We start from the raw sequence: 25943 nt of genomic DNA on the forward strand, positions 1-25943 counted from the left end.
GAGACAATTCTTTAGAAAGAAATAGAATAGATAGAATAGAAATACTTAGCTATTGCAGCAGCAATATACAGGGACTCAGCATACTAAACATATACCTCTAATGGTAACATCAGTATCCCTTGTGCTAGGATAACTATGAAGACTATTTAAACAGGCCCGGGAATTAAAAAAAACACACAAACAGGTTTGAATGAATTATGAATAGTAACACAAAACTCATAAAACCAAAGACCCGCATAAAATAATATAAAATGCGTCACAAACATACACAGAAGGGAAATAGCGGAATTACCCTGGCTGTAATCCGCCTTAATTTGATCCTCTTGGCTTGCCATAGTATTTACATCCGGTGTAGCCAATATGGCGTCTGTCGGTTTATTAATTAGCTGAACACTGGCACAATTTTAAACATATTTTATTTACACACCTAATGTACTACCTATCAGGATACTCTTTCATAGTCGGTAGGTCTTGTGTATTATTTTGCGGGATGACATTTAGGCGCCGCGTTGCTATCACGGTTAGCTAACCGTTAGCTCGCTCTGACAGGCAGCCGGGGCCCCGGGGCACGTTTGTCTGTTTGCGGGAGTATCTGTGCATTATGACGGAGGTGGAAGAGCTGCGGCCCGTCCCCCGGGAGCGGGCCATTCTCGAAAGCTTTTTCACGCAGCTCGGCATGTTCTCCTTCGATCGGGCCAAGGACTACGTGGAGAAGGAAAAGGACAACAGCAAGAGCGCCGGGGCTATCTGGAGCGCGCTGCTGGCCGCGCTGGCTCACCTGGCAGCCGCGGAGAAGGCGTACCACAACATGACATTCCTCGGACAGAAAATAGGTATCGATGACACAGACTGGAGTCCAGACTGCTGCCCTTGTTCAAGTGTAAAGGACAGCCTATGGGATATTAGCGCGACAGATTATTGATTTTCGGGCCGACAGCAGTTTAATTTGGGATTAAAATATTGTGATATTTATGTATTCTTTTGCATAAATATACACAAGGTTGGACGACCATAGCATCACTACGTATTTAACAGATACGATAAGCAGGAGTGACATGATGGCGGTCACAATTATCCATCAAAACTCTAGCTTCAACCCTGGAAGGAGCTCGTGTTAAATCACGGGCAGTGGTGGAATGTAATTAAGTATTTCTACTTCGTTACTGTACTTAAGGATAATAGTGCACGACTTTTACTCCATTACATTTTTCAGCTATTATCTGTACTTTCTACTCACATTTTATGAACACAGTTTCTCCAAAATGTCTCACAAAAATATGGATTATGTTGGTATCTCTGAAGTTTGAACCAATCAGGAGGCTCTATCAGCTCCAGTGATAGCAGAGCTGGTGTATGGCAACAGCACAGCAGTAGACAGACTGTCTCTGGCCTCCTGCAGCTAACCTGACCATTGAACAAGGAACCAGAGTCAGCCTCCACTGAGCTGAGCCACCAGTGAGTGTATTTAAAAGATCTGTTTGTATTTAGAGGGCCCAAAAATGATTGGTGGATACAGCAGAGCATTCTTTGTGGGCCCTAAAGAGAAGAGCTGCTGGCAGAGATTTACTATTAGAGACATCTGTAGAGGCAGAAGCATCACCAGGAGCTTCATCTGCATCTACATCTCATCAAAATGGCTCCACCTAGATATTGAGAGACAACTCCCTGTGTGAGTACTTTTACTTTAAATACTTTAAGTACATTTAAAAGTACTTAAGACTTTAAGTCTTTAAGAGTAGGATTCAAGTTTTACTTAAGTACCAGGCTTCAGTACTTCCTGTCCACTGATCACAGGTGGTTCAGACCAGTCAGCGTCCTGTGAGCGAGCAATCTGTTTAATTTCTTGGCAAAAATCCTCTAATCCCAGCATGCTAACTGCTATAATCTAGACTACAACTGTAGTAATGTGATGACACCATCTACGTTGATATCAAGCTGATATTGGCTTTGGAAGGCCAACCAATTGTCAAGAAAATAATTTGTGCATGAATCAGTATTTGACCCTAGGTGCTATTAGGAGAAACATACATTGAAGATTATAACATTGTCATTAATATATTTTTATTTTTTGGGCTTCTGTTGCTTATTTTTTTTCCCAGACCACCATGTTGTTTAAAACTAGCTCTGTGTGTTCCAGCGAAAACAAATTGAACCTTTAAAATCTCAACTTGAACCTTGATAATTCTGACAGCAGATGGCGCTGCAGCATATGACCATGTTGTGGCACATGGCAGAGGTCTAACCAGCACCTCCACTCCTCTTCTCCCTGCAGGCGGTCAGTCCTTCTTCAGCCGGAAGGACTCCATCCGCACCATCTATACCTCACTGTACAACGAGCTTAAGAAGGTGGTGACGATGGGGCGCCACAGCCAGCAGGGTTCCTCCTCCTCCTCTTCCTCCTCCTACCTGGAGGACCTGCTGTCGCACCTGGCGGAACAGCTCTGCCACTTCACCCAGGCCCGCATGGAGATGGCCGACTTGTATGAGAAGATGCACTCACTGGGCAGCCAGAAGAGCATCAACTCGGACGAGCTGGTCACCACGCTGGAGGCCGTCCTGCAGAAGTACAGCTCCAAGTGAGTGTGAGCTCTCTCATCAGAGATGTGGGCTGTGTCTAAAATCAGATGTATAGTAGTAGTTAATGTGTAGTGATACCGTGGTTACTTTAGTCTGTAGCTCGACAACCTTCCCCCCCTGCTTTGACCTGGATCACAGAAACACAAAGAAATTTGTGAGGAAAAAATAGAATGACACATTGAGGTTGTTGGCAGGAAACTTTCTGCTTATTCCACCAAAAGCAGGATGTTTGTGTCCCCAGAGATGTGTCAGCAGAAACAGCAGGCACACACTGACTGAGCTGAAGCCGGTCACAGTGACACACAAACAGACGCACACACACACAGCAGCGGTGCACTGAGGGGTGAAGGTTACGCCCTCATCTGAACACCATTAACACATCCAGGCATCAAATAATAGTGTGTGTGTCTGTGTGTGTGTGAGATCTAAATTTAAATTAGGTCACACTCAGAGCAGCTTTTGTTTATTTGAAACTAGTGCTCAGTGAGATCTTCCTCTTCTTCCTCCTCCACCTCCTCCAGATTCCACCACCCCATTCTGGGCCGTGTAGAGGAGGGTTTCCAGACCGAGGTGGACGTGGTGACCCAGCTGCTGCGCTGCCAGGCTCAGGTGTCCGAGTGGTACTTTTTGCCTGCTCTGCTCAGCTTGCACGGTGCCAACTCTAAGCTGACTGCCTGGGGTCAGCTTTTCCAGCGGCAGAAAGAGACCCGCAAACACCTGTTCGGTGGTCAGTCCCAGAAGGCTGTGCAGCCACCGCACCTGTGCGTGTGGTTGCAGCGCTTCCAGGCGGCACTGCTAGCCAAGTTCAGCTTCTACTTCCACGAAGCCCTGAGCCGCCAGACGGCTCCAGCTGACATGAGAACGCTGACTGCCCGCACGGCACCAGACTACCACGGTAAGATCTCCTCCTTCATACGCAAACATGATGCCAGTAATGTGTCACTGGTGTTTGACAACCGCGGCTCAGAGAGCTTCCAGGGTCACGGCTACCACCACCCGCACTCCTACCGAGAGGCACCAAAGGGTGTGGAGCAGTTCCCCGCTGTGGTGTCACTCCCATCGGGAGAGCGGCCGCTGACACACTGGCCAAACGTCATCATGATGATGGGAGACCGCGCGGCCGAGCTCAACACTTTGGACAAGGTGGTGCACTTCTATGACGACAAAGTGCAAAGCACCTACTACCTGACGCGCCCGGAGCCGCACTTCACGCTGGTGGTCATCTTCGATGGCAGGAAGTCAGAGAAGGACCTGCACATCGCCGCGTTCCTGCAGGAGATCTCAGCCTCGCTCCGGAACTCCAAACCCTTCAGCACCCTCAAACCGGGGTCGAAGGGCTGAGCGGCCCACTGTTTACATCCTCTGTGGTCCAACACACTGGGTGATTTAAAGTCTTTGTGACATTTTGAATTTCATTTTGCCAAAAAAAAAGAAGTTTCAGACCAAAGAGATTCTGCTATGAATTTATTTTAGCTGCTGTGAAGCTTTATGTAAAATAAATTTTAATGATTTAGAGTCAGGCATTTTAACTTTTTATTTGTCAGAACTTCACACATTAAAATAAAATTGTAACTCCAGACTCATTTCAAAACAATAAATATAATTAATGTTGACAGACTGATGGATTGATTCATTGAGTAATTAATACAAAGAGTAATCAAAAGATTTCATCAGATAATTCCCTGATTACCACATGATCATTTGATCACTTATCTGCTGATAAATAAACCAGATTAATAACTGATGTGTTCACTGACTGACTTATATATGCAATTGCATTTAAAATGTTCCATTCACTAACTAATGAGCATGTTATACTGGCTGGTCTGTTTACATGGTGATGTGTTCAATGACTCATCTAAATAGTCTGTGTTTGGAAGTTGATGTATTCAATAATATACAGGCCCTTTAGTTGAACAGGGATGCGTTCACTGACTATATTCTGAAATGTGTTTTATTAAATACATTTTCACTGACTTATGTCATGATTTATTGTAATACACTTATAACAAGCCTTGTTGTGGGTTTATTGTGAATTCGGCTCAACAAAATTGTGTAACTGTATTCTGTGCCTGTAGCATAAATACCAGGTTTGCATTTTCGGCGTGTTCTGTGCTTGCGTTCAATGCACCTACACAAACGTATGGGGCATGAGCTAATGTAGAGTAATTTACGTCAAGATGTTGCCTGAAGGTGACATTTCAGAGGGCACCTCAGTCTGGAGGTCTATGTTAGTATTAATGGGTCTGATGCGCCAAACACTTTGTTTTTCTTACGGATGTAGGCTATATTTTTGTTTCCCCTGATACGTTCACTGGCTGGCTTACACAATTAGGAAAAGTAATGTTTTCACAGACTGATGTACACATTAACCCTTATTTAAACAGTGATGTATTCACTGACTGGCATACGTATTAAACTCTAACATAATCAGAACTGTATACTATATATAATATACTTAAATGAACAACAGCTACTTGAATGCACCACTGGCATGGACACTGCTTTTAAAAGGTGACTTAAAAATATAGAGCAGTTTGTTTACAATAATGCGTTCACATTCAGATGAATTTGATGACCAACAAACATTGTGGGCTAAGACTGCTGTAAATTCAGACTTCTTTGCAACAGTCTTTATTTATAGCACTGTTTTTCCCCTTCACAATTTCAGTAATTTTCCATGCGAAGAAGGTTTCAGTGAATAAATGAGCTGACTCCTAATTTATTTGTGTTTATTTATAATATAAATACAACACATTGATACAATCCATTTGGCTATATGAGCTCATCTTCAGGAAGCTCAGTTTTCAAATACAGCAACACTAACAGACGAGAACCATTTCCGTTATAATCAAACACATTCAAAGAACCCTCCCTTTGAAGTTAAAATGCACCAACATGTGATGATGCTACATGCCAAGTACACAATCCTATACATCAAAGTGCAATGTCACAATGGGTTAATGCTAGAATTGATAATTCTACTAAACACTTTATGATTATTTCATTCGGAGTGCTGCTGCTCTTCGTTCAGGACATGCGTGAGTGGATTCACAACTCCCCAAAAAAGACAAGGATTAAAAAAAAGGCACTTTCACATACACACACACACACACACACACACACACAGATGTGCATCCACAGCCCAGCGTTACATTTTAATCGCCACACACTCTCAGGCCGCTTGGAGGCCACATTCAGTGTGCTGTTCAAGTGTTTTTTTGTATTTTTTGTTTTTTGGGCATTTACACACAAAGCCCCACCCTGTTAGCTTATTGTGAATTTAAGGTTAACCAGTGAGTTAAGTGTAACAAGCAGGTAAACCATTATGCATACACACACACACACACACACACATAAAAAGTGGCATGCTTTTTGCACCGTTTGCCCAACTTGCACTCGTGTGTTCTGGCACTCAAGGCAGGCATGAATTATCTATCATCTATCACTATTCTAGTGCTTCTAAGGGAGCAGAACAAGGGCAGGCAAGCAGAACACACACACACACACACACAAACAAGAACAAAATCTTCCAGATCGTCCCAGAAAAAGCTCAACCGTCACACACTCTGTTTGAAAACACAAGAAGGCTGTTAAAAAGTTTAAGGAGCCGCCGCCGCTGCAGCTCGCCCAACATTCAATAGGATGGCTGAACAGTCGTAAAATACTGGAAACATTCATTAAATAGCTGGATCATTAAAGAACGTGAGTCTGGCGTCACTGACGACCTCAGGAGGCGTTTCGTGGTTTGAGGTGAAAGTGAGCTTTAGCAGCTGAACCGAGTGAAAAATAAAAAAATAAATTATACGGTCGTCCATTTTTTTTCCTCCATCAGCAGCCAATCGAGGAAACAGCAGTACAGCCGACATTCACGGTACTGAAACTACATTTCACTGGAGCCGAACTACACTCCCCACTCCTCTCTGTGATCCGTCACTTCCTGTTTCTCTTCTTTTTGCTAACCTTTGATAAATGCTTCGATACATGGAGAAAGTAAACTCCTACACACCAAGAGAGTACACACCAACCTGACAACACATAAATATCATGGCATATCATATCATATCATATCATAGGTCATATATTATATTTTATTACTACATTAAAAGCCGTTTTGTCCTTCCTACTGTTTCTACCCTCATGTTGATTATAAACACTAAGCAGTACCCTGATCTCCTCTTCTGGCCCAGTTTTGGCCTGGGTAGGCCTGATTCGGCCTCTGTCGGCCTGGTTTGGCTCACATCGTGCAGGATTTGTCCAGCGGTGGGGGCAGAGGCGGGGTGCTGCTCTTGGGTGGGATCATAGGCTTGGGCCTCAGGGCCGGGGGTCGCAGCGGGGCCCCCATACGGGGAGCTGCCACAGGCTTGAAGGATCCCAGGGCATCAGGGGATGGGTTGGCTGGTCTGGGAGGTCCCGGCGGGGGTCCTGGGAGCGGACTGATTGGGCTCAGAGGACTGAGGGGGCTTGGGGTTCCAGGTGTACCAGGCGTCCCGGGAGTACCAGGTGTGCCAGGGGTTCCCGGAGTGCCTGGCGTGCTAGGGGTACTGTGGGGACTGGGGGACTCGGAGGAGCAGGTGGTGATAGGGCCATTCTTCACCTGCTCCAGAGTGTCCAGCACCACGTCGGGGGCAGGCCGGCAGCCCTGCCGCTCCAGCTGCCTTAACTCACCCAGAGCCACTGTCACTGTCTCCTCGATGTCCTGCAGGAGAAAGTGGATGGGTCAAAGTCACAGATTTCTGACTCGTTGCTTATCCACACAGATGTTAATGTTAACATCATACTTGGACGTACAAGTGTCTAAATTATAGAGTTGACTAGAGTTGCACAGCCTGTGGCTAACATCAGTTTCTACTGTGTAGTTAATTAGCTTACGTGTACCTGTGCCAGCGTGTCCGGGTCCAGTGCTCTGGATCGGTGAGAGTCGCTGAATCCATGCTGTCCGCTGCTGGAGCGCCGGATCGGTGTGTCCTCGGGCCTCCGCAGTGAGTCGTGTCGGCTCACTGTCATGGTCACAGCAGCTGAGCGGCGCCGTCGCTCAGGGCTGTCAAGGGGTGGAGTCATACCTTGGCCACGCCCTAGCAGCAACTCTCTGGGGCTGAAGTGACCCGTCACTGGTGGAGAGCTTCGTTCCATCATGCTTCCGTTTCCATGGTTGTCATTGGAACGGCAGAGCGGCCGGCGGAACAAACCATCAGTTCTCTTCCTCCGGTGGCTGTCAACAGCAAATATGAATGGTTAGGTAGATCAGATGTTTTCATCGTGTTCATGGAGTTTATTGTGGACCTGAAGAATGCACACGCTGTTCATCTAAATGCTCAGTTTGGTGTTTGCTGATTGGTTCCCTGTGCTTCTGTTAAAACTACCTTCATCTTTTAATTTGTTGACAATACTGATGTTTCTTGCATCTCACCACAGAGCAGCTCCCATCGCTCAGCTGCCATGTTAGACTGTGAGCAGACTGTGAATAAAGTGAGAGGTGTCGCAGCCTGCAGACGGTCACATGAGAACCAGCTGTGATAACAGCGTTATGAGCTTCACAGGTATTTTTAGAGACGAGAGAACAAACTGGAAAATGTCTTCTTCCTGTTGTACCTGTTGTAGTTCTCAGGCGGTCTGATGTCGGTCGGGGAGCTCAGCTCGCTCCTGCACCTCTTGTCGTCCGTGCTGCTGCTTCCTCCATCACTATCGGCTTTCTGACTGAGCGTTTCAGACATGGCTTCGGTCCTAAAGACACAGAGCACAGACTCTCAATCACTCTGGAACAGGAGAGCTGAACTCATCAGTTATCTGATCGATAGCCTGCAGTTAGCAACTCCTTCAACCCGATAAGTCCGCTAATCAACAAGGTGTGTTAGCAACAAATCACTGTAGCTCATCAATGGATCAAAGGGGCCACTTCTGTTCAAAACTCACTGTGGCCATTTGCTGTTTCAGGGTTTGCAAAACAAAAAAACATTTTAAGTGTTTTTAAAAAATCTAAAAATCAGCTGAGCTGCAGGGAAAATCTGTTGCACTGTACAGACACGCATATATAACATTATATTCATTCAACAGTATTGTATTGTAAATGTGCAAAAACTTATAATGGGAGAGAAAAAGGGATTTTTTTTAAATTAAATGTTTTTTGTAGTTTTTATATTTAAAAGGAGACTAACAAAAATAACCTACAATAAAAAAACTAACCAAACAAAACAGAAAGTATTAACATTATTCCACTGTAAATGTTTATAGTATTATCGCTTTAAAAAAATTCTAGCTAATGAACCAAAATTTGTAAAATGTTCAAAATTTCATGGAAACAAATAACTACAATTACACAAAATATTGCTGTGCAAACAAAAAAAACTAAATACTGCTTTAAACTAAAGGAAAAGAAAATTATTCAAACAATAAAAACACATGTAAATATACAAAGACATGTATTTATCAATATTTTATGATCAACAAAAAAGTAAAAAAAAGTAATAAAATATAGAGCTAATATTAAGTAAAGCCTTACTGTATTTTTTTTAAAATATGCACAAATAACAAATACAGTATAAACCGATAATAATAAATTAATTAAAGTAAATTTTAGTGTAAACATTTGTATTCACATTGGAGTATGTTGGAGGACTGTTTTTACTATTTGTGTACAAACCATCTGGGGCTGTGCACTCGCCTGTCCTTCACCGCGATGTACTGATGAGGTACCAGGCCGTGGTTGCCGTTGTGCCGGCCCTCCCACCAGTCATGGGAGGCGCGCTGGAAAAGCTGCAGGGACGCTCCCTTCTTGAAAGAGAGCTCGCGGCCTGACCGGCCCACATAGTCGAACCTCGCCACCGCCTCCACAGCTTCACCCTCTGCCAGGGAGACAGAGAGAGAGGGGGTGAGGAGAGGGAGAAGATAAGAGAGCCAGACTGGCAAATGGAGGTGAACCTGAACTTGTCAATCAACTGTCTCTGAGGCTTTGTTCCTCCCACTGCTTGACCAATCAGAAACCAGCATTAAAAAGTCTTAATTCAGATGGAGTGAGATGAGATGAGGAAGGAAGGGCAGGCGCACTGTGGAGAGAGAAAGAGGAGAGATGAGGGAGGGAGGGAGGGAGGGAGGGGAGGTGGTAGTGTCTCCATGGCTGCTGTTGCTGTGGCAACCACTCTTCACCAGGAGTGAGGGAAAGGGATGGGAGTGTGGGCGATGTGTGTGAAGGTCAGAGGTCAGGCGTACCCTCGTCGCTGGTCTGTGTCTCAGTGCCGGCGTCGGGCTCGGCCTCCTCCAAGGCTCCGGGCTCGCTGAACGGACTCTCACTGCAGGAAGAGGAAGAGGAGGAGGAGGAGAGGCTCAGGCAATGCAGCAGACTGATACAACGTCCATTCAATATGGGAACAAAGAGAGGAGGATGTGTGCACAGCGGGAGATGGCTGCTCATCACAACGCAGGCATCGTGGTCTGCTATACTGACTCTGTGAGCTCCATGCTGCAGTGCTTTCTGGGTATTTAGTGTGTATTTGTTTGTGGTTTGGGCTCCATTAAAAGTAGCAGAATTATCCTTAGCAGCATGTGTTTGAGTTGCACACATGGATAGGTGTTCAGGGACAAGCCTCACCAGTACTGATCCCCCGTCATGCACTTCTCATACACCGGCCCAGGCAGCTCTTTGGTGTCAGGGAAGATGTTGTCATGGTGCAGGATGACCGTTTTGATGACCTCATTTACATGCGCCTGGCAGGCCACCTGGTCCAGCGTGTCCGGCGTTGGCAGGAGGGTCGGGCCAAACACGATGGCCAGGTTCCCAGCATCCATCATGTTCTCATCGCTGTACTGTGAAAGGCTGCAAAGGAGAGGGAACCGAACCAGAGCACTGAAACACGACTCTAAAAATGATATCAGTGGAAACACCAGAACCATGAAGGATACATTTATGATTGCATTAACCAATGAAAGGGAGGGAGGTAAATCCAACAGCCACAGTTCTATTAACTAAATGGTCTTCATCAAAATGCATGTTCACATTTCTTTAGCTTAAAACTGATGAAAATAATCCAAAAGATTATCCATTTTGTTTTTAAATGTAAAAAAAAGGTGTCCACAGAGGCCTCTGTTGTGGAATCCTTCCCAAATTTAGGGCGAAAATACTTAAACTGCTCTCTCTTTTATGCCATTAAACCATTCAAAAATACATTTCTGTCTATTATGTCCCCCCAGCTTTTTTCAATGGTCTAATAGGCGTCTGAGTATCAAATAATTGCTTAAAATGTTCGGGCTGTTGTTTACATTACACTTCAGCACGTTCCGTCCCTTTTACTGCAGCTTTCCTCTGACTAGCAAGTGAAACAATGAAAGAAATAAAACTGTTTTCGCTGTGACGGATTTAATAACAGCAGAGCGAGCTAAATGCATTTTTAACCGTTTCTAATCAACATTTGTCTAGTACAGTACATCACACCTGCACATCACACTTCCTGCTCACACCTCCTGCCTCTCCATCCCTCGCCGTTCGCTCATTCTATATTTATATTTATTGAGAGGCAGCAGAAACAAAATGAGCTCCATTTTATTGCTGCTTCATGAGTGCACTTCACCACGAGAGAGCTTTAAAGCCTCTCAGTTTTAAAACCACACGGGCTCTTTGGAAAAACACAAAGGAATCATCAGCCTCTCTCACCAGAGCAGGCCCTGCTCTGGTGAGAGTGGATACTCACTGGTTGAGGAAGGCGAACAGGTAGCGCATCACCACCAGCGTCGCCCTGGGAACGCCTAGCAGGATCTTACGGATGCACTGCGCCCTCTCATACAGGTTCTCTATTCCTGCAGCAACACATAATGAAGTCATTGTGAGACTTGATGAGGTGTCTGTAACTCAGCAGCCGCAGAAAGAGAGGCAGACGGCTCTGCGTCGCTGCTGAGGCAGCGATGAATTTCAGAAAGACAAAGAGACACTGAAGAGAGACAAAGACGGAGAAAGTGAGATGGAGAGAGAGCGAGAGTGTGTATGTGTGTGTGTGTGTGTGTGTGTGTGGGTTGAAGATAGACAGAGTTTCAGTCTGTGCTTCATGGCAGCAGATGGAAGCAGCACAAATGTTCCAGGTTGCACAGAAGACTCACAGCAAGGGATACATTGAGTTTTAGAGACAGTTGGAAAGGCTATAGAACTTTGGTTTTAACTAGGACAGCAGTATCAATAGTTGAAAAATCTGAAAACTCAAAAACACATGAAAATGTGTTTTAGCTACCACAAATATTAGATTTAGATTTCTTGCTGCTTACAATACATGTCAAAATGCTTTGTCTGTATACAGCAGTGGTCCCCAACCACCGGGCCGGGGACCGGTACCGGTCCGTGGGTCATTTGGTACCGGGCCGCACAGAAAGACTGAGCAAAACATATATTATTCATTATCTGAGTCTGACAGCTGTTTCATTTATAAATCGATCAGATTCATCTGCCTGTGCCTTTAAGCACCTGCCCAGACGCTTGTCTCGGTCACGGGATACGGAACCCCAAAATTAAGCCCACAAGCAGCAAAAAATGAATAAAAAACAAACGTCTTTGGAGAGCTTCTTCGGAAAGGGGAAAAGGCCTAACGAGGAGACAGAAGAAGAGGAGCCTACCCCTTCAAAGAAAAAGAAACCCGCATTTAAAAGACTATATCAGGAGTCCTATTTAAAATACGGATTTATTGCAACAGGTGATTCTCACACACCAAGTCCGCTCTGAGTGATATGTGGCGACAGACTCGCAAATGAGGCAACGAAGCCTTCAAAACTGCGAGACCGAGCACCCTGCATTAAAAGACAAGCCATGGAAGAAAACATGAACAAGAACGACTGAAGCAATTAATGACGGCCAAAACAAAATTACGGAGTGGACTGGACATAAGAAACACACTTCGGGTGTCATGTCTCCCATTATCCCTAGATGGGACCGCCTCATTGCTGAGAAAGCTCAAAGGCTCCCACTAGTTAAGCATAAGAGTAAGAGTCTGTTTATGCACTTTGTTTTTTTGTTTTTTTTTCTGTGCCGGTCTGTGAAAGTATTGTTTTACATGATACCGGTCCGTGGTGCAAAAAAGGTTGGGGACCGCTGATATACATGAAGCACAGTCTTTGTAGGTTACCTCTAGCTGCTGAGTGGAAACAGCAGAAAAGCTAATAAACAGCTAGCTAATCATTTCTAATTACTTTGTCGTTAGCTTTATTTATTTATTTGCTCTCTGGTTGACTAATTGTGAATTATTGATTGTAATAATCCTGACTGAGTGAGTTTATTCATCAGGGGTAAAACCATTAGCTTGGCTATAAAACTCAGCTTAGTCAAAACAGCTCCCAGCTGCCTTTCAAGAGAACATCCACTTTTATAGTTAGAGTTTTTAGGAAGGCTCAAATACTAGAAACAGGTCACATCCTGAACTTTAGCACTGTGCTGAACTTCTTATTGCTTTGCAACAAACTGAGTTAAATTAAAATTGCTGAAATAGCTGTAAAAAAAGGAAAGAAGTATAAAACCACAGTACTCACGGACACAGGAGATGAGGTCATTAAACCTGTCCTTAGGGAACAGCGGGTTCTCCAAACCCCTGAAGTAGAGCTTCAACACTCCGGCCACAGAGTTGATGTCATGATTGCTCTCTTCGTCAATCAGTGGGTCGTTACCTGGATGACAGAATGACGAGACATTAGTAGTTCACCTGCTTATCAAGTGGCATCATAGTGTAATTGTCAGGTGAATCCTCGCACCTCTTTCAAATGAGTTCTTGATATCATTGACCTCCACTTGTGATCCTGATACCCGAAATATGCCTTGATGCTGAAGACCTGTTAGAAGTAATTTTAGATCAGCAGTTCAACACATTAGCATTTGAGATGAAGGGTGTATTTCCCAACAGTAACAGCTGAGATAATCAGAGTAAAATGCTAAAACTCACCATGAAGGTTAATGTAGCGGATGCAGCTCTCCACAAGCAAGGGTATGGCTTTGGTTGAATCCTGTAAACACAGAGTAACAAGCACATGTGGGCTTTCACAAACAGTCATTTGTCTCGAACATTTTGGAGGTTTTAGCTTTTGTAATTATCTGCTAATTATGTTAGCAAAAGAAAAATTTGATTACATAATCTGCCAGAAATGTTTGGTACAGCCTGTCAGAAAAGCAGCATACCAGACACTCAAAAAACCGACAGTGCTACCATACCTTAGGTACGTTTACTTTAACTCTGCTCTGACCTGCGCACCTAGGACATATGTACTGTTTATTGTACTAATAAATGACAATGCATTAGCCAGCTCTATGTTTGTTTTCTTTTGCTAATAGCAGTTGTTCATACAGCTAGCAGCTACGTTTAGCCACACAAAATGAGTTAGGTACGATGGAGGTCAGATCTTTGACAGGCAAAACTGAGGAAATAGTAGCTTTGTTAAGCTTTAAACAAAGGGAAACTATACACATGTATATCAATATGCTGATGACACCTAGCTTTATATGACACCTCCTGCCTGCGCCGGGTACCAAAAACGTCAGACGAAGGCATCAAACAACTGCCTTTAAACCATATACTGAATTCCTGTAGTTTTTCTATCAATAATATCTCAAACATACATTAATGGCTGCAGTGCCATCCTCTCGGAAATGATGTCATGTTCACATCAGTCAAAACTCTACTGCCTACATTTAAAAGCAAGAATTCTGGCTTCCAGCACAAACCTAGCAGAGCGAAGTAAAACCCTACCTGATGCTTGCTGTGGGAGTTCTTCCGCCCACGACTGTAATGAGCAGATAGAAAGAGGAAAAGAGGAGTGTCTCGCTTTCACAGAAAACTAACAGGTATTATTAACATGAAGAGAAAATGTGCACTTCACCTCACCTTGTCGTAAGCAGTTCAGCTTTGTATCCTGCAACAGAAAGGATAAAGAGTTTTAAAGGCAGAAGAATGTCTGCATGAGAAAATCTAAGAGTGTCTGTAGGTCTTACCCTCAGCTAAGGCTTTCTTCAGTGTGTCATGTTTGGCTTGAAGTTTGGAAATGAGATTGCTTCCTTCCAGATACTCGCGGAATTTCTGAGGATCAATAAACAGACAGACGAAGTATGTTATTGTTTTATGTAGCCGTTGCACATTACAATGGCATGTGCAACATGTTCTTTTTTCTTTTGCACATTTTGCATTTTGCTTTCTCGTAGCATTATCAATGCCATCTGCAAAACTTGAAGGTGCCACATAAAACTGAATATAGCTGCTGTTGTCTCACATTAAAGTAGAAAAGCTCTGTCTCCTGCTGGTTGGCTCGTCTCTTGGCCAGACTTGGTTTATTCAAGTAACCGTCTGACACGCTGGACTTGACTGACTCGGAGGACGGGCTGTGGGTGAAACTTTGGGAGACATCATAGTCGTCCAGCACCGTCATATCCTGCAGTGTGGTCAGGGTGGCCCCCCAGGTCTTCTTCACCTGGAGGGGTGGCAGAAAACTCTTCATTACAATAAGCATGTGGAAGCACTGATCATTCGATGTGTTGTTGTGGCCTCTTCTTCTGATACAGGAAGTTTTATCTGTCCCTAATCCTTCTTACAATGCTCTGATTAGCATATTTTATCCAATCGAGGAAATGAGACCTACTTAAGCTGCTGTAAATATTGGAACTGTGGGAGGAAATGAATGTGGATTCATCCCCCCTGGCAGTTTGTCCACTGGTTGTTGAGCTATTTAACTGTTTAAGTGACACATGGACTCTGCAATAATGGCCAAAAAGTTCATTTCATACATCAAAATATTCTTGCTTTTTTCTGACACGAACTTTGGGCAAAATTATGGTAATTTATACAGTTTTAATGGGGTGATAATGTAGCAGATGTAGCCTCTAAAAATAAAGTTGGGCCATCTGAGAGTCTGCGTCGCTGTTGTTGTGCACAGAGGGCAGCTGTTAACTCACCCTGAAGGGCATAAAAATGCTCAAGGAGTCTGGATTAATGAGCTGCATCTGCACGTCTCAGCAGCTTACAACACACGAACACGCCCTGATTATCATACACAAATAACACTTTTACACCCACCATCCCTGCTGTAAATACAAACACACTTTGCATATGTACTGTTCCTAAACATACACTCCTCCTCAAACATTTTTGGAAAAACCAAACACCGCCCTTAATTCATAACTGCTGATCCATGAAGCTACACTGAGATTAATTGAGGTGTTCAGTCAGTCGTCCATCCACGTGGTGAGGTCAGTGCTGCTGGAAGGTGGAAAAATGATTCACATGCAGCTGTGAGCTTTGAATTTATTATCAGAAGCACCTCAGTGCAGGAAAACAGAGAGAAATTACTCCTGTTCTTGGCTAATGTTTCAGAGAGTCGTCCTGGCAGATGTCCTGACTGTGGGAGGTGAAACTATTCATCAAAATGAAGATCATTTTTGTAGCATACAAATGTATAACAGGGTGACTGCTATGGTAGGAGGAGAAAAATCATTCAGCTTAAACCAGGAAATTCTTTTTCTGTAAGTCAGTGCTGTCTGAGAACACGGACAGCAAGACGACACTGAGCCCACGTCTTCACCATGCTGTAAGAAGGCACGCCCTCCCCGTGTGAGGTCACTATTTTTTTTTGAGTAGTTTAGTCAGGATCTCTCACATAAGTGTGCATTGTTGTCTGGGTAAGACGATGTCTTTGGTGTATGTGTGTCTGACCTCTTCATTCTCGATCTTCAGAGACGCCAGGCGGGTCTGCAGCTGAGTGAGGCGGAGGGTGAGTTCAGCCTGGACCTGCGGCTGGGAGGCGATTTGGGTCACCTGACAGGAAGTGGAACAACAATCAGGAAATACTTGTCCAATAGGTAAATATATCTGTGACGTGTAACATTTCATTTATGTAGCCTTTTTAACTCAACTTGTTGTGCACAACAAAACTGTAGGTCTTTTATTTTGAAAAGTTAATTATTTTTTTGTTTTTTAAGTTTTCACACTGACTGCGTCGCCCATGTGGGACTGGAAGCTGAAGCGCTGCGGCGGGCAGAAGGCAGTGGGGTAGAGGCCCAGCAGACGCTGCCGGTCCCGGGCGGGGTCCAGGCCCTCCACGGCCCCCTCCAACACCTCCAGACCCGCCCTCCTGGAAGCTTCAAGGCTCAATTCGGCTGAAAGGTAGGTCCTCATAGCCCGGCTCAGACTGGAGTGGTACCCTAGGTCACAGCACTGAGACGCAGAGATGCAGGAAATGCTTTCAGAGTGTTGGAAACTGTACGAGAAACGTAAAGAAGTGCAAATAAAAGACTCACGTCTATGATGTCGGGCAGGTCGTGGATGTAGTATTTGAACACGGAGGCATTGGTGGCCTCCAGCGTCAGTAGATACTCGTTTCTGGCTTTCAGAGTCTTCAGTTTATTTTCTGAGTATTTGGCCTTCCTCTAAAAGAGAAAGAAACAGACACGTTTAAAACAGTAGTTGTTACTCTCATTCATTCTGTCTGTGCCTCAAATAAGAAACCATAAGCAACATCCAGGGCCAAGACATGAAGCTCACATGGAAGTGCCAAAATGTACTTCCTCTAGTGGCCACAAGTTCCAACAATTAATACAACAAAACAGCAACTAAGCTGGATTTTCTTCTCCACATGACACTTTGTTCATCTACCAACCTTCTCTCTCATCTTCTCCATCTTGCGGGCGGCGTTGCGTCGCTGGTGGCGCTCTTCTATCCGCAGACCGAACACAGGCTCTACCCCGCCGCCCGTTCCAGACACACCCTTCACGCGGCCCTCCTGGCGCTCCGCTTCCCGCAGCTTGGTTTCTGCATTGATCATCTCCGCGTGGTACATGTGATATGTCTTCATCACCTAGGCAATGCCATAAATTTGGCAGCAAAGAGTTGTAGAGGTGAGGGTGAGGTGAAGTGTAGCAAGTTTAAAAAACATGTTCCTGCTCTTTTCACTTACGGTGTACAGCTCATTCAGCAGCTTCATGAGATCCTCCTGAAGCTGACATATGATCTCCTTACTCTAAAACACAAAGATAAATGTGCCTTCACATGAGTAAACAAATCTTTACCTCATTCAAAATTACAATTTGTGGCATTTATTTAATTGTGAGCTATTGTCCCAGTATCATTACCATGTCAGGAATCCATTAAATAGAATGTCATTTTTTCATTTGTCTACATTAATTTAATTAAAATTTCTTATTAATTAAGGGTAAATGCATTGATCTTATTTATTTATTTCTGAAAACGGCTCCCAGCTGTGGGTGAAATTGGCACTATGTGACCACAGAGCATGAAGTAAACAGTGAAGACACAAAAACAAATCGATCCTTTTTGGTGTATAAATATACATTAGTCATCCAGCAGCTTTTCAGATCTTTTTCTGCTGCAGTCCGAACACATATCAATTCATTACCTGTAAATCCTGATTCATGAAGCCACTTTCAGTACTGCAGTATATGAGTAAATGTACTTTGAACCTCTTGGAATCCTGCTACGGTGTTCTCACACGGCTTCTTTAAGTTGGAGAGTTGATTCTAATGAAAAGTAAAGTCAGTATTCCCCTGAGCTCTGCTGGAGTTTAACAAATTAAACACACACGCAGACTCTCTCCGCCGCCTCCAACTTTAGCTCAGCGTGTTCATTATTAATCTTGCTACCGGCTCGTCTTTTATTCATGCTAACTAAAGTGCAGCAGCGGCCGGCAGCTACCAACAGTCAGACCTCCATCACAGCGTCCTCTCAGAAACTCTGCGGAGACAGAGCAGCCTGAGCTACCATGGCAGAGCTGACGGCCCCGTGGCCATGGCGACGAGCTCCACCAATCTTTTTTTTTTTTTTTTAGTGGGCGCTATGGGAACGGGATTCATCCATCCTGGGATTCCACAGTCATTTAGCATAATGTAATATTAATGCTGCCACATAACTCTTTCCCCAAACTGCTCAGCTGTTTAATGCATGAGACGGAGAGGCAGCCGGCGGAGCACGGTTTGTTTCATTTATGAATTCATTTGTTTGTGTGCGGTCAGATGCATTTATTCATCTGCCGCTGATCATACAAACTGCATGGAGGAAACATCTTTTACTGCTGCTGATCAATATCTGTGTGTAATTAAATATCACACAACAATCAGTCAAAGTCGTCAGTTTTGTTTTTGTATCAACTACCGAAGAGTCTTAGTCTTGTATTGAACAAGTAATTTACTACCAGAAGGCCAAACTGCATCATCTGCTGCTCAACAGCAGTTCTTATTTCCTCCCTACGTTGTGGATATCACAGCTTGATATTGGACTGACTGTTATATGAGCATTTGAACAAATAGAGGACAGTGCAGATGAATTGGGCATAAGTGGTTGGAACAGGCCGCCACAGCCAGCGAGGACAGCGGTGCAGAGCTGCCTGGTACCAGGTGGAGTCTCTGTCTGCAGCGTCCACAAACATTAGCCTGTTTTGCTACATGCTTAACAATCTGCTTGATGAGTAAATTGGATGTATTTACACGAAAAAGGACTTTGTAACTCTCTGAGCTTCTGAGACCCATGAGGAAAGTTGGACGCCCTTTTTCTCTGGTCTGGTTCAAGGCCAAGTTCATAAATATTTCTGCTCTGTAGACAGGATTTAAAAGTGTCCCTTTGACTCACCCTTTTTAGCAGGCGAGCCGAGTCCTCGCTGATGTGTGTGAGGCGGGTGATGACATTGTTCAGGTAGAGGTCGCTGATTGTGGCATGGTCCTTGCTCTCTCTCCTCACCTGGAAAAGACAATGAATTAACTCCGAAATTTTAATTCTATAAAGGGAGCCTTAGTGATGTGAGTTGATTCACTTCTACTGACCTGGTTTAGCAGCAGATACCAGCAGTTAACTGGGGAGAGAAGGTTCTGGTCCTTTCTGGAAAAGACACAGTAAGAGATTCATTAAATGAAGCAAAAACACACTGGTTTCTGAGATTCTTTATGGTTATTAAAATCCTGATGGTGGATTAGACTGATAGTCCTACTTGTATTGCTGATGGTCTTTCGTGCTGCGTGTTTTGGCCATGAACCTCTCAGCCAGCTTCTCCAGGTTTCTGGAGTATTCGGTTTCGATCTCGGCCTTCTTCCTGAAGAAGTCCTGCAGGTCCTGAAGTAGCTGAACTCGCATTTCTGTCTGCTGCTCCAGACATCGCTGCTGCTCCACCAGCTGAGTTCGCACATCTGCACGTAAAATACACGTCACAAACATAGGTGAGCCTACAGGGCTGAGAAAGGCAAAGTTCACCAGACGCTGCAGTTCCTGAAGTGACCACTTGAGGGTGAGACTTTGAAATAGAGTCAATCCCCATAGACTTCAATGTTAAAATGTCAATCTTTACTAAAGGCACATCAGAAACAACACTGTTTACTGAGCAGTCACTTCCTGTATCTGTGTCACATGGTCTCCTCACTTAGCAGATGGAGGGGCTGAGTCTGTTGATGTTGGATAAATTTGTCACATGACACACAACGTTACTTTATTATTCCGACACAACAATGCACTTTTCAGCTAAATCAATGAGGAGAAAGTTAGTTGGAAACTGGGTCTCAGCAGCACACCTGGGGAGGTTTGTTAGCTAACACTCCCAAACCTCCTGGCTAACTCATTTAGATGCCAGCTGTGTAATATCTGATGTTAGCAAAGAAGGCAGACAGGTTATAGACACACATAACTACATTTAGAAAATTTTATGTCTTAAACCAGTCTATGGGGATTGACTCATTTTCAGAGCCACCCTCAAGTTGCCACTGAGGGAACTGCATTTTTTCCAGTTTGTGATGGCATCATTTTGTTTGGCACCGGATGTCCAAATAGTTTGAGGAGAATCTGGACTTTTTCAGGATTAGGTTGAAATGTCTAAGTTTTAAGAATATCTACTGTTGTTGCTGTGAACAATGATCATTCAAATTAATCTTCACTGAGGTCATTGTGTTAATCTTCTTATTGATTTGACCGTAGTTTAGCCTGTTTGTTAAATCTTCTTCTTCATAATTACTGATGAAGACTGTCCATTTTTCCTCTGACAAATCACCCTGGTCAACATGTGACCATATTAAAAAAAAATTCACGTACATAAGCAACTCTTCATGCACACAGGCGTATACACACACACACACACACTTTGATTTCGTCCTACAGTCAGCATGGTAATGCCTGACTGCACGCTTCACTGCTCGAGCTGTTTCAGAGCTCGATCTGTCTGCAGCAGCAGAGAGAGAACGAGCGAGCACAGAATACACTGCTCTCTCTCTCACACACACAGACAGACAGACACACACCAATCCCTGGGGTCTCTATCCACTCCACTACCTGTTGTCTTGGCAACCACACACAGTGTGTGAACCATGTGATGAGGAAGGTGAAGACAAGAGCTCGCATCTGCCGCATCAACACACACACAGACTGCTACACACACTTATAGATCGCTATTGAAAACAAGTCTATAAAACTGTATTGCTGTACATGTGTGTTGATTTTGCCGTTGTTTGCTCACTCATTTAAAATGGCTGCCATTTCATGTTGCTGTGAATGTGTAAAGCTGCAGCACTTTCATATAAATGAATGTCTGCTGTGCTGCTGTGTCTGATTGGAAAATACTCATCTCTGATTGGCTGATTGGCCAAAGGGATGCTTTTGGATGGGAGTGCTCAGCAGTTTAATCAGTCCTACCAACTGGAGTTGATGCCTTGGTCTCATTAGCCATAGACATGAGGAGCTATGCGGGCAAAGGATCTCATATTCATTCTTTAGGCTGTGAGGTGTTTGGAACGTCTGACACTGGTGATGAGACGATTCAGTGTCTCAGTCTGCTCCATTGTATCGGTGTCAGAAAGCTTGGCTTCCATATTTATCCATCGTGTCTGTAGTCAATATTATTGAACCAAAACAGCAAATATTGCCTGAGGTTATATATTTCATGTCATGGAAGAAGCTCCCTCTCTTTGTGTTTCCGTCCTTGGGGATTCTAGACACAGACCATATGGAGGTTTGTCCTCTGTAGACCTGTAAGGTCACAGTAGCGCTAAATCGGACAGTCTCTCCTAGCAACCTGTGGTTGATTTTATCATTTAAGTTCAGTTTGTAATCTGTGCAGTGAATCTATGGGTGTATTGGGCTGATGTGACCTTTGCTACCAGGAAAAAGAACAGATTGGATGCAGCCTTCTGAAAAGGGGGTGGGCTTGCTCTGCTGCTGCTGCTGTGATGTAATCGGTCTATAAATGCATGCTTAGAGAATGGAGCACCTGAATTTGAGACACAGCCAAAAAAAAACCAGTGCGTCATATATTTCCTACATTTTTTTTCACAAAATGGTGAACATTGTGACTGCTAAAATCAACATGTTAGCATGTTAGGATTTGGAAGTGGTATGTTGTCTGAAGACTTTAAAGAGAAAGACATACAAGCAAACATAGTTGCAACTATTTGGGGACAACAGTGGCGCAGTGGTATAGCAGGGTTGTCTAGTCACTGTTGTGTGTTCTTGGGCAAGACACTTCACCCTAGCCTGTGGCGCGCCTTGCTAGTCATTGTATGACACTGCTTGGCAGCAGCCGTAAAGAATTTCCCTCTGGGATTAATACAGTATCTAAAAAATAAAACTAAATAAAATAATGAAAACTACTTATCCTCTGTAGCGGGTAGTGTTTGTTGTAAATATAATTACTATGTGTTTAAGGCAGTGACAATATCATTTGAGTAACATTTGATCCCCATGCAGCTGGCTCCAAACGTGAGTCGATCCCTACAGACCTCCATGTTACAATGTCCACCATTACAGCAGGAATAAAAATATATTCACAGCCTGGTACAAAAACTGGTTCGGCTCTATTTATCAGATTCATTTTTGTAACAACTGAGGGTGTTTGTTAACGTTTTAACAACATTTTAATATATTTGAGGTTTTTCCATAATTATGGGTGTGACCACTTTATGTGACAAGTGGCTGCCTTATCTCCACTCGCACTCCATCTCTTTGCCTGTTTTAGGAGTTTAAGCGACTGTGGACTGTGATGCTGCCAACATGGCGGTCGTTGGACTCAAAACTGCTCTTCAAGAACCTGTGGGTGATGTCACGGTCACTATGGTGGACACAGATGCTGCCAAGATGGCAACAGCTGGAGCTTCCAACAGAGTTAAATACAGATTCTCAAAAACCAAGACGTCCTCATGAACTATCCAGTTTACAGGATTGTGTTTATTAGAAAAATTCCAGAAATTAACCTGTTCAGGAAAAGACTATACATTGATTACCACTGTATTCTTCAAATATATGAGACAAGCAATGAATAAATAAATTAAAATGATAATAATGAAGATATCTGAATGAGTGTCCAGAGAGGATAAACACAAGGTTTGCTGTAGCAGAGGAGGAGGTTTCCACTGAGGAGGTGAGATTTTTGTCAATGAAACAGCTCAGCTTGGATCACAGTCAATGCAGAGTGAAAGGAGGACATCCTCCGCCTGCGTTACCTTTTGATCTCTGAGACGCTCCTCCTTAGAAACGCTCCTTGTGTATCCTCGTACCACCCCGAACGACAAGAGTCTTTGATCTGAAGAACTGCAGTCAGCAAGGCAAAGCACTGATGCAGGGAAAGGCATGCTGGAGGTTTAAAAGAGGAATCCTCTGCACTAACTCAGCCTGAAAGCTCTGCGGAGCCTGTGTCGGAGGAACAGGGCCACCAACAACGTTAATAGACGGCCATTTTCTTTCATCTTTCATTTAGATAAAGATGGATTTTCTTTTGCTCTATAAACCAGCAAATAATTTTAAATTTAGGTCTTAGTAGTTATGCGTCACCAGAGAAAGACGGTGGTGCCCATTTCTGAGAGGTGATGGGAGGAAGTGGTGACGTGTCGTCCACCTTTGTTTACAATCTAACTAATCAAACTAAATCTATGTTCCTGGTGGTTGCCACCACAGCTTGACCATTCAGCATCCTGTACTAGTGCTGTTCAAGTCAAACTGATCGGCTGCATGATTTGAGGTAAAAGTGGAGGAAAGTAGTGAACGCCTTGTTGCCCATCGATGATGATGATGCTACACATAGGTCAAATGCTGATTGGTTAAAAAGTTGACTGCAGTGATGCAGCAGGGGGAAGCTGATGGATCAACAACAGAGCAGCTTACAGAATTAGTTGGCCTTTAGGTGGTCTCAGGCACGGCTAAGATGGAGACACCGGATCCCCCACAGTGATACAGGTTTCGGATACTTCCACCATTTCTGCACAAATTTTACCACAATGTCCTAAAGTGAACGTGTCAATGATGGTGAGAAGACACCACAAAGCTCCACAAACAGCGCCTCCACATTCATTCAGCCACCAAAGTGACGTGTCACCTGCTAACCGCTTTGACAAACTGAAATCCCACTGTTATTTTTCAGACCCATTCTCACTTTACATTTAGTCCTTGAAAGCAGCACTGTAACTACTGTATGAATGTGTGTGTGTGTGTGTGAACCTCATGCTGGGGCCATTTCCATGGCAACCAGGTTCAAGGACACAGGGGCAACATACTGCTGGATCATCGTTAAGAAACACACACCCTCCAGAGCGTTTACGGTGTAGAGTCACTTCATCATTAGAGTGAGTGTGTGTGTGTCTATGTGGCAAGTATGCAGATATGAAGTCACCAGAAAAGGAGGTGCAGCCACCGCATGCAGCAGGAAACACTCTGTCTCCTCCTTTTTCTTTTTTCCTCTTTATTTGCATTTTCTCATTAAATTGTCCAGAGGAGGCGGCGGCGGCGAGGTGACAGCCTGACATCAGCTCAGTCCAACTACAACCAAATATGTATTGTCAGCACTGTGCATAATCCCCCTTCTCCTCCCCTTCCTCCTCCTCTGCTACCTTTCCGCCAAGCTCACCTCAACGAGTTTGTGTGAGAAACGGAGAGAGACCTCCTCCTGTGTATACATTACACACTACCTCCTGCGTCGACCAATCAGGAGCCAGAGCAGGAAGGCAGACTTGGAAGGCACATAGTTACAACGACAGGATCTATACGTTCGGAGGCGACAGGGGCGCAGAGAGGGCCGGCCGGCTGGAGGAGCAGCAGCAGGAGGAGGAGGAGCGGCGGTCATTACAATGCAGGGCATCCCCGTGTGTGTTTTGGCAGGGAGCCAGAGCAAGGGCTACATGCAAACAAACACACACACACTCCAATAAATGTAATCACTCATTGTGTGTCACAGCGGGACTAAGAGGAGCTGTTCCTGAATAAACTCAGAGGTGAAGAAGGTGTGAGGAGCCAAAAAATAGCTGATATTGCTCTTTTAAAGGTCAGACATTTTGAGGTGAAGAGGAAAAACCTGACCATTTTTCCCCTGAAAGGTCATTGGACTTGGATGCTGGTTGCCATGGTGCCTGGAGGATGACAGAGGGTTGTCCCGCGGTCATGGCAACCAGTATTTGAGGTTTGTCATCACCTGAGCAGGTTATCACACTGCTGCAGTCACAGTCTCTGAAGAATACCAATGGAACGACTCCCAGACGTAAAACACACACTCTGCACAACACACACTCCCCTACATACACTCACACACAGACCTATCATCATCATCCTCCTCCTCCTCATCTTCTTTCCTCAGGCGCCATGCAGCACTCAGGATGAACCCAGAAATCCTGACGTCTCATGGTGAGGTGTCAGCTCTCACACACACATACACTGGATTCAGTGGCGTGACAGGTGTGTGTGTGTGTGTGTGTGTGTGTGTGTGTGTGGGTGTGACTGGCATTCAGAGGAATGGATGAGCTTACCTTTCACCTGGCTCTCGTACTCCGCGAGGATTTCTTTGTCCTTCTTGCTTTTGTTAGAGTTTGACATGTCGTCACAGAGAAGGTGACTGATCGGCAGGTAGATTAAAAAAAGGAGAAGATGAAAATAATCCCGCTTCTATTTCCCGCCGGAGGCTTCACCCGCAAACATGCTCGTTATATCCATCCAGTGCCGCAACAACACAGACAGTAGTGGCCCCGCACCTCCACGCTGAGGAGGAGGAGGAGGAGGAAGAGGAGGGGAGAAAAAAAAACCACGCACACTCACTGAGAAATTACCCACTCGTGACCGCTGCCGCCGCCGCGAGGACCCCCCAAAAAAGGTGCCGTTTCACCTCGTGCCAAACATGCAATCACACCCGTGCGCGCACACATGCACCGGTCTGCAGGGAGGGAGGCGCGGGCACACGCCCACTAGGTGCAAACGGGACCACACATGCACACACACTAATGCAGACACACACACACACTCACACAGCAGGCTGAAGGTGTTTGATGTTAGCTTCACCCCGCCGTAACCTTCCTCACAAACACACACAGACCCACACGCAGCGCGCGCTGCTCTTTCACCAGACGTCCGCGCGTGCTGGAAATGCCAATAAATAAAAAAATAAAAAATAAAATGCCGGTGAGG

General features: G+C 44.6%; 2 protein-coding genes across 4 annotated transcripts; one reads left to right on the forward strand and one right to left on the reverse strand.

The window, feature by feature from the left end:
• Positions 1-359: 359 nt before the first annotated feature.
• kics2 (KICSTOR subunit 2) lies at positions 360-4553 on the forward strand. Its single transcript, XM_028397966.1, has 3 exons — positions 360-833; positions 2273-2576; positions 3099-4553. The coding sequence occupies exons 1-3, from the start codon at positions 602-604 to the stop codon at positions 3916-3918; spliced, it is 1356 nt and encodes a 451-aa protein (XP_028253767.1). The 5' UTR covers positions 360-601; the 3' UTR covers positions 3919-4553.
• A 1654-nt stretch (positions 4554-6207) lies between these two features.
• Positions 6208-25419, reverse strand: srgap1b (SLIT-ROBO Rho GTPase activating protein 1b). 3 transcript variants are annotated; one of them, XM_028432862.1, is made up of 24 exons: positions 25292-25419; positions 19516-19711; positions 19352-19406; positions 19161-19268; positions 17476-17538; positions 17179-17376; positions 16820-16948; positions 16515-16736; positions 16236-16337; positions 14800-14997; positions 14525-14609; positions 14418-14445; positions 14283-14316; positions 13482-13542; positions 13294-13371; positions 13075-13209; positions 11259-11364; positions 10163-10387; positions 9784-9863; positions 9239-9419; positions 8170-8301; positions 7456-7789; positions 7140-7276; positions 6208-7040 (listed from the first exon to the last, which is right to left on the reverse strand). In XM_028432862.1, the coding sequence occupies exons 1-24, from the start codon at positions 25356-25358 to the stop codon at positions 6815-6817; spliced, it is 3180 nt and encodes a 1059-aa protein (XP_028288663.1). In that variant the 5' UTR covers positions 25359-25419; the 3' UTR covers positions 6208-6814. The 3 variants fall into 3 exon arrangements, with proteins under 3 accessions (XP_028288663.1, XP_028288655.1, XP_028288646.1); XM_028432854.1 differs by having other exon boundaries at positions 6208-7276; XM_028432845.1 differs by having other exon boundaries at positions 6208-7276; positions 9218-9419.
• Positions 25420-25943: the final 524 nt, after the last annotated feature.

This window comes from Parambassis ranga, chromosome 2 (assembly GCF_900634625.1).
Source record: "Parambassis ranga chromosome 2, fParRan2.1, whole genome shotgun sequence".
Classification (NCBI taxonomy): Eukaryota; Metazoa; Chordata; class Actinopteri; family Ambassidae; genus Parambassis; species Parambassis ranga.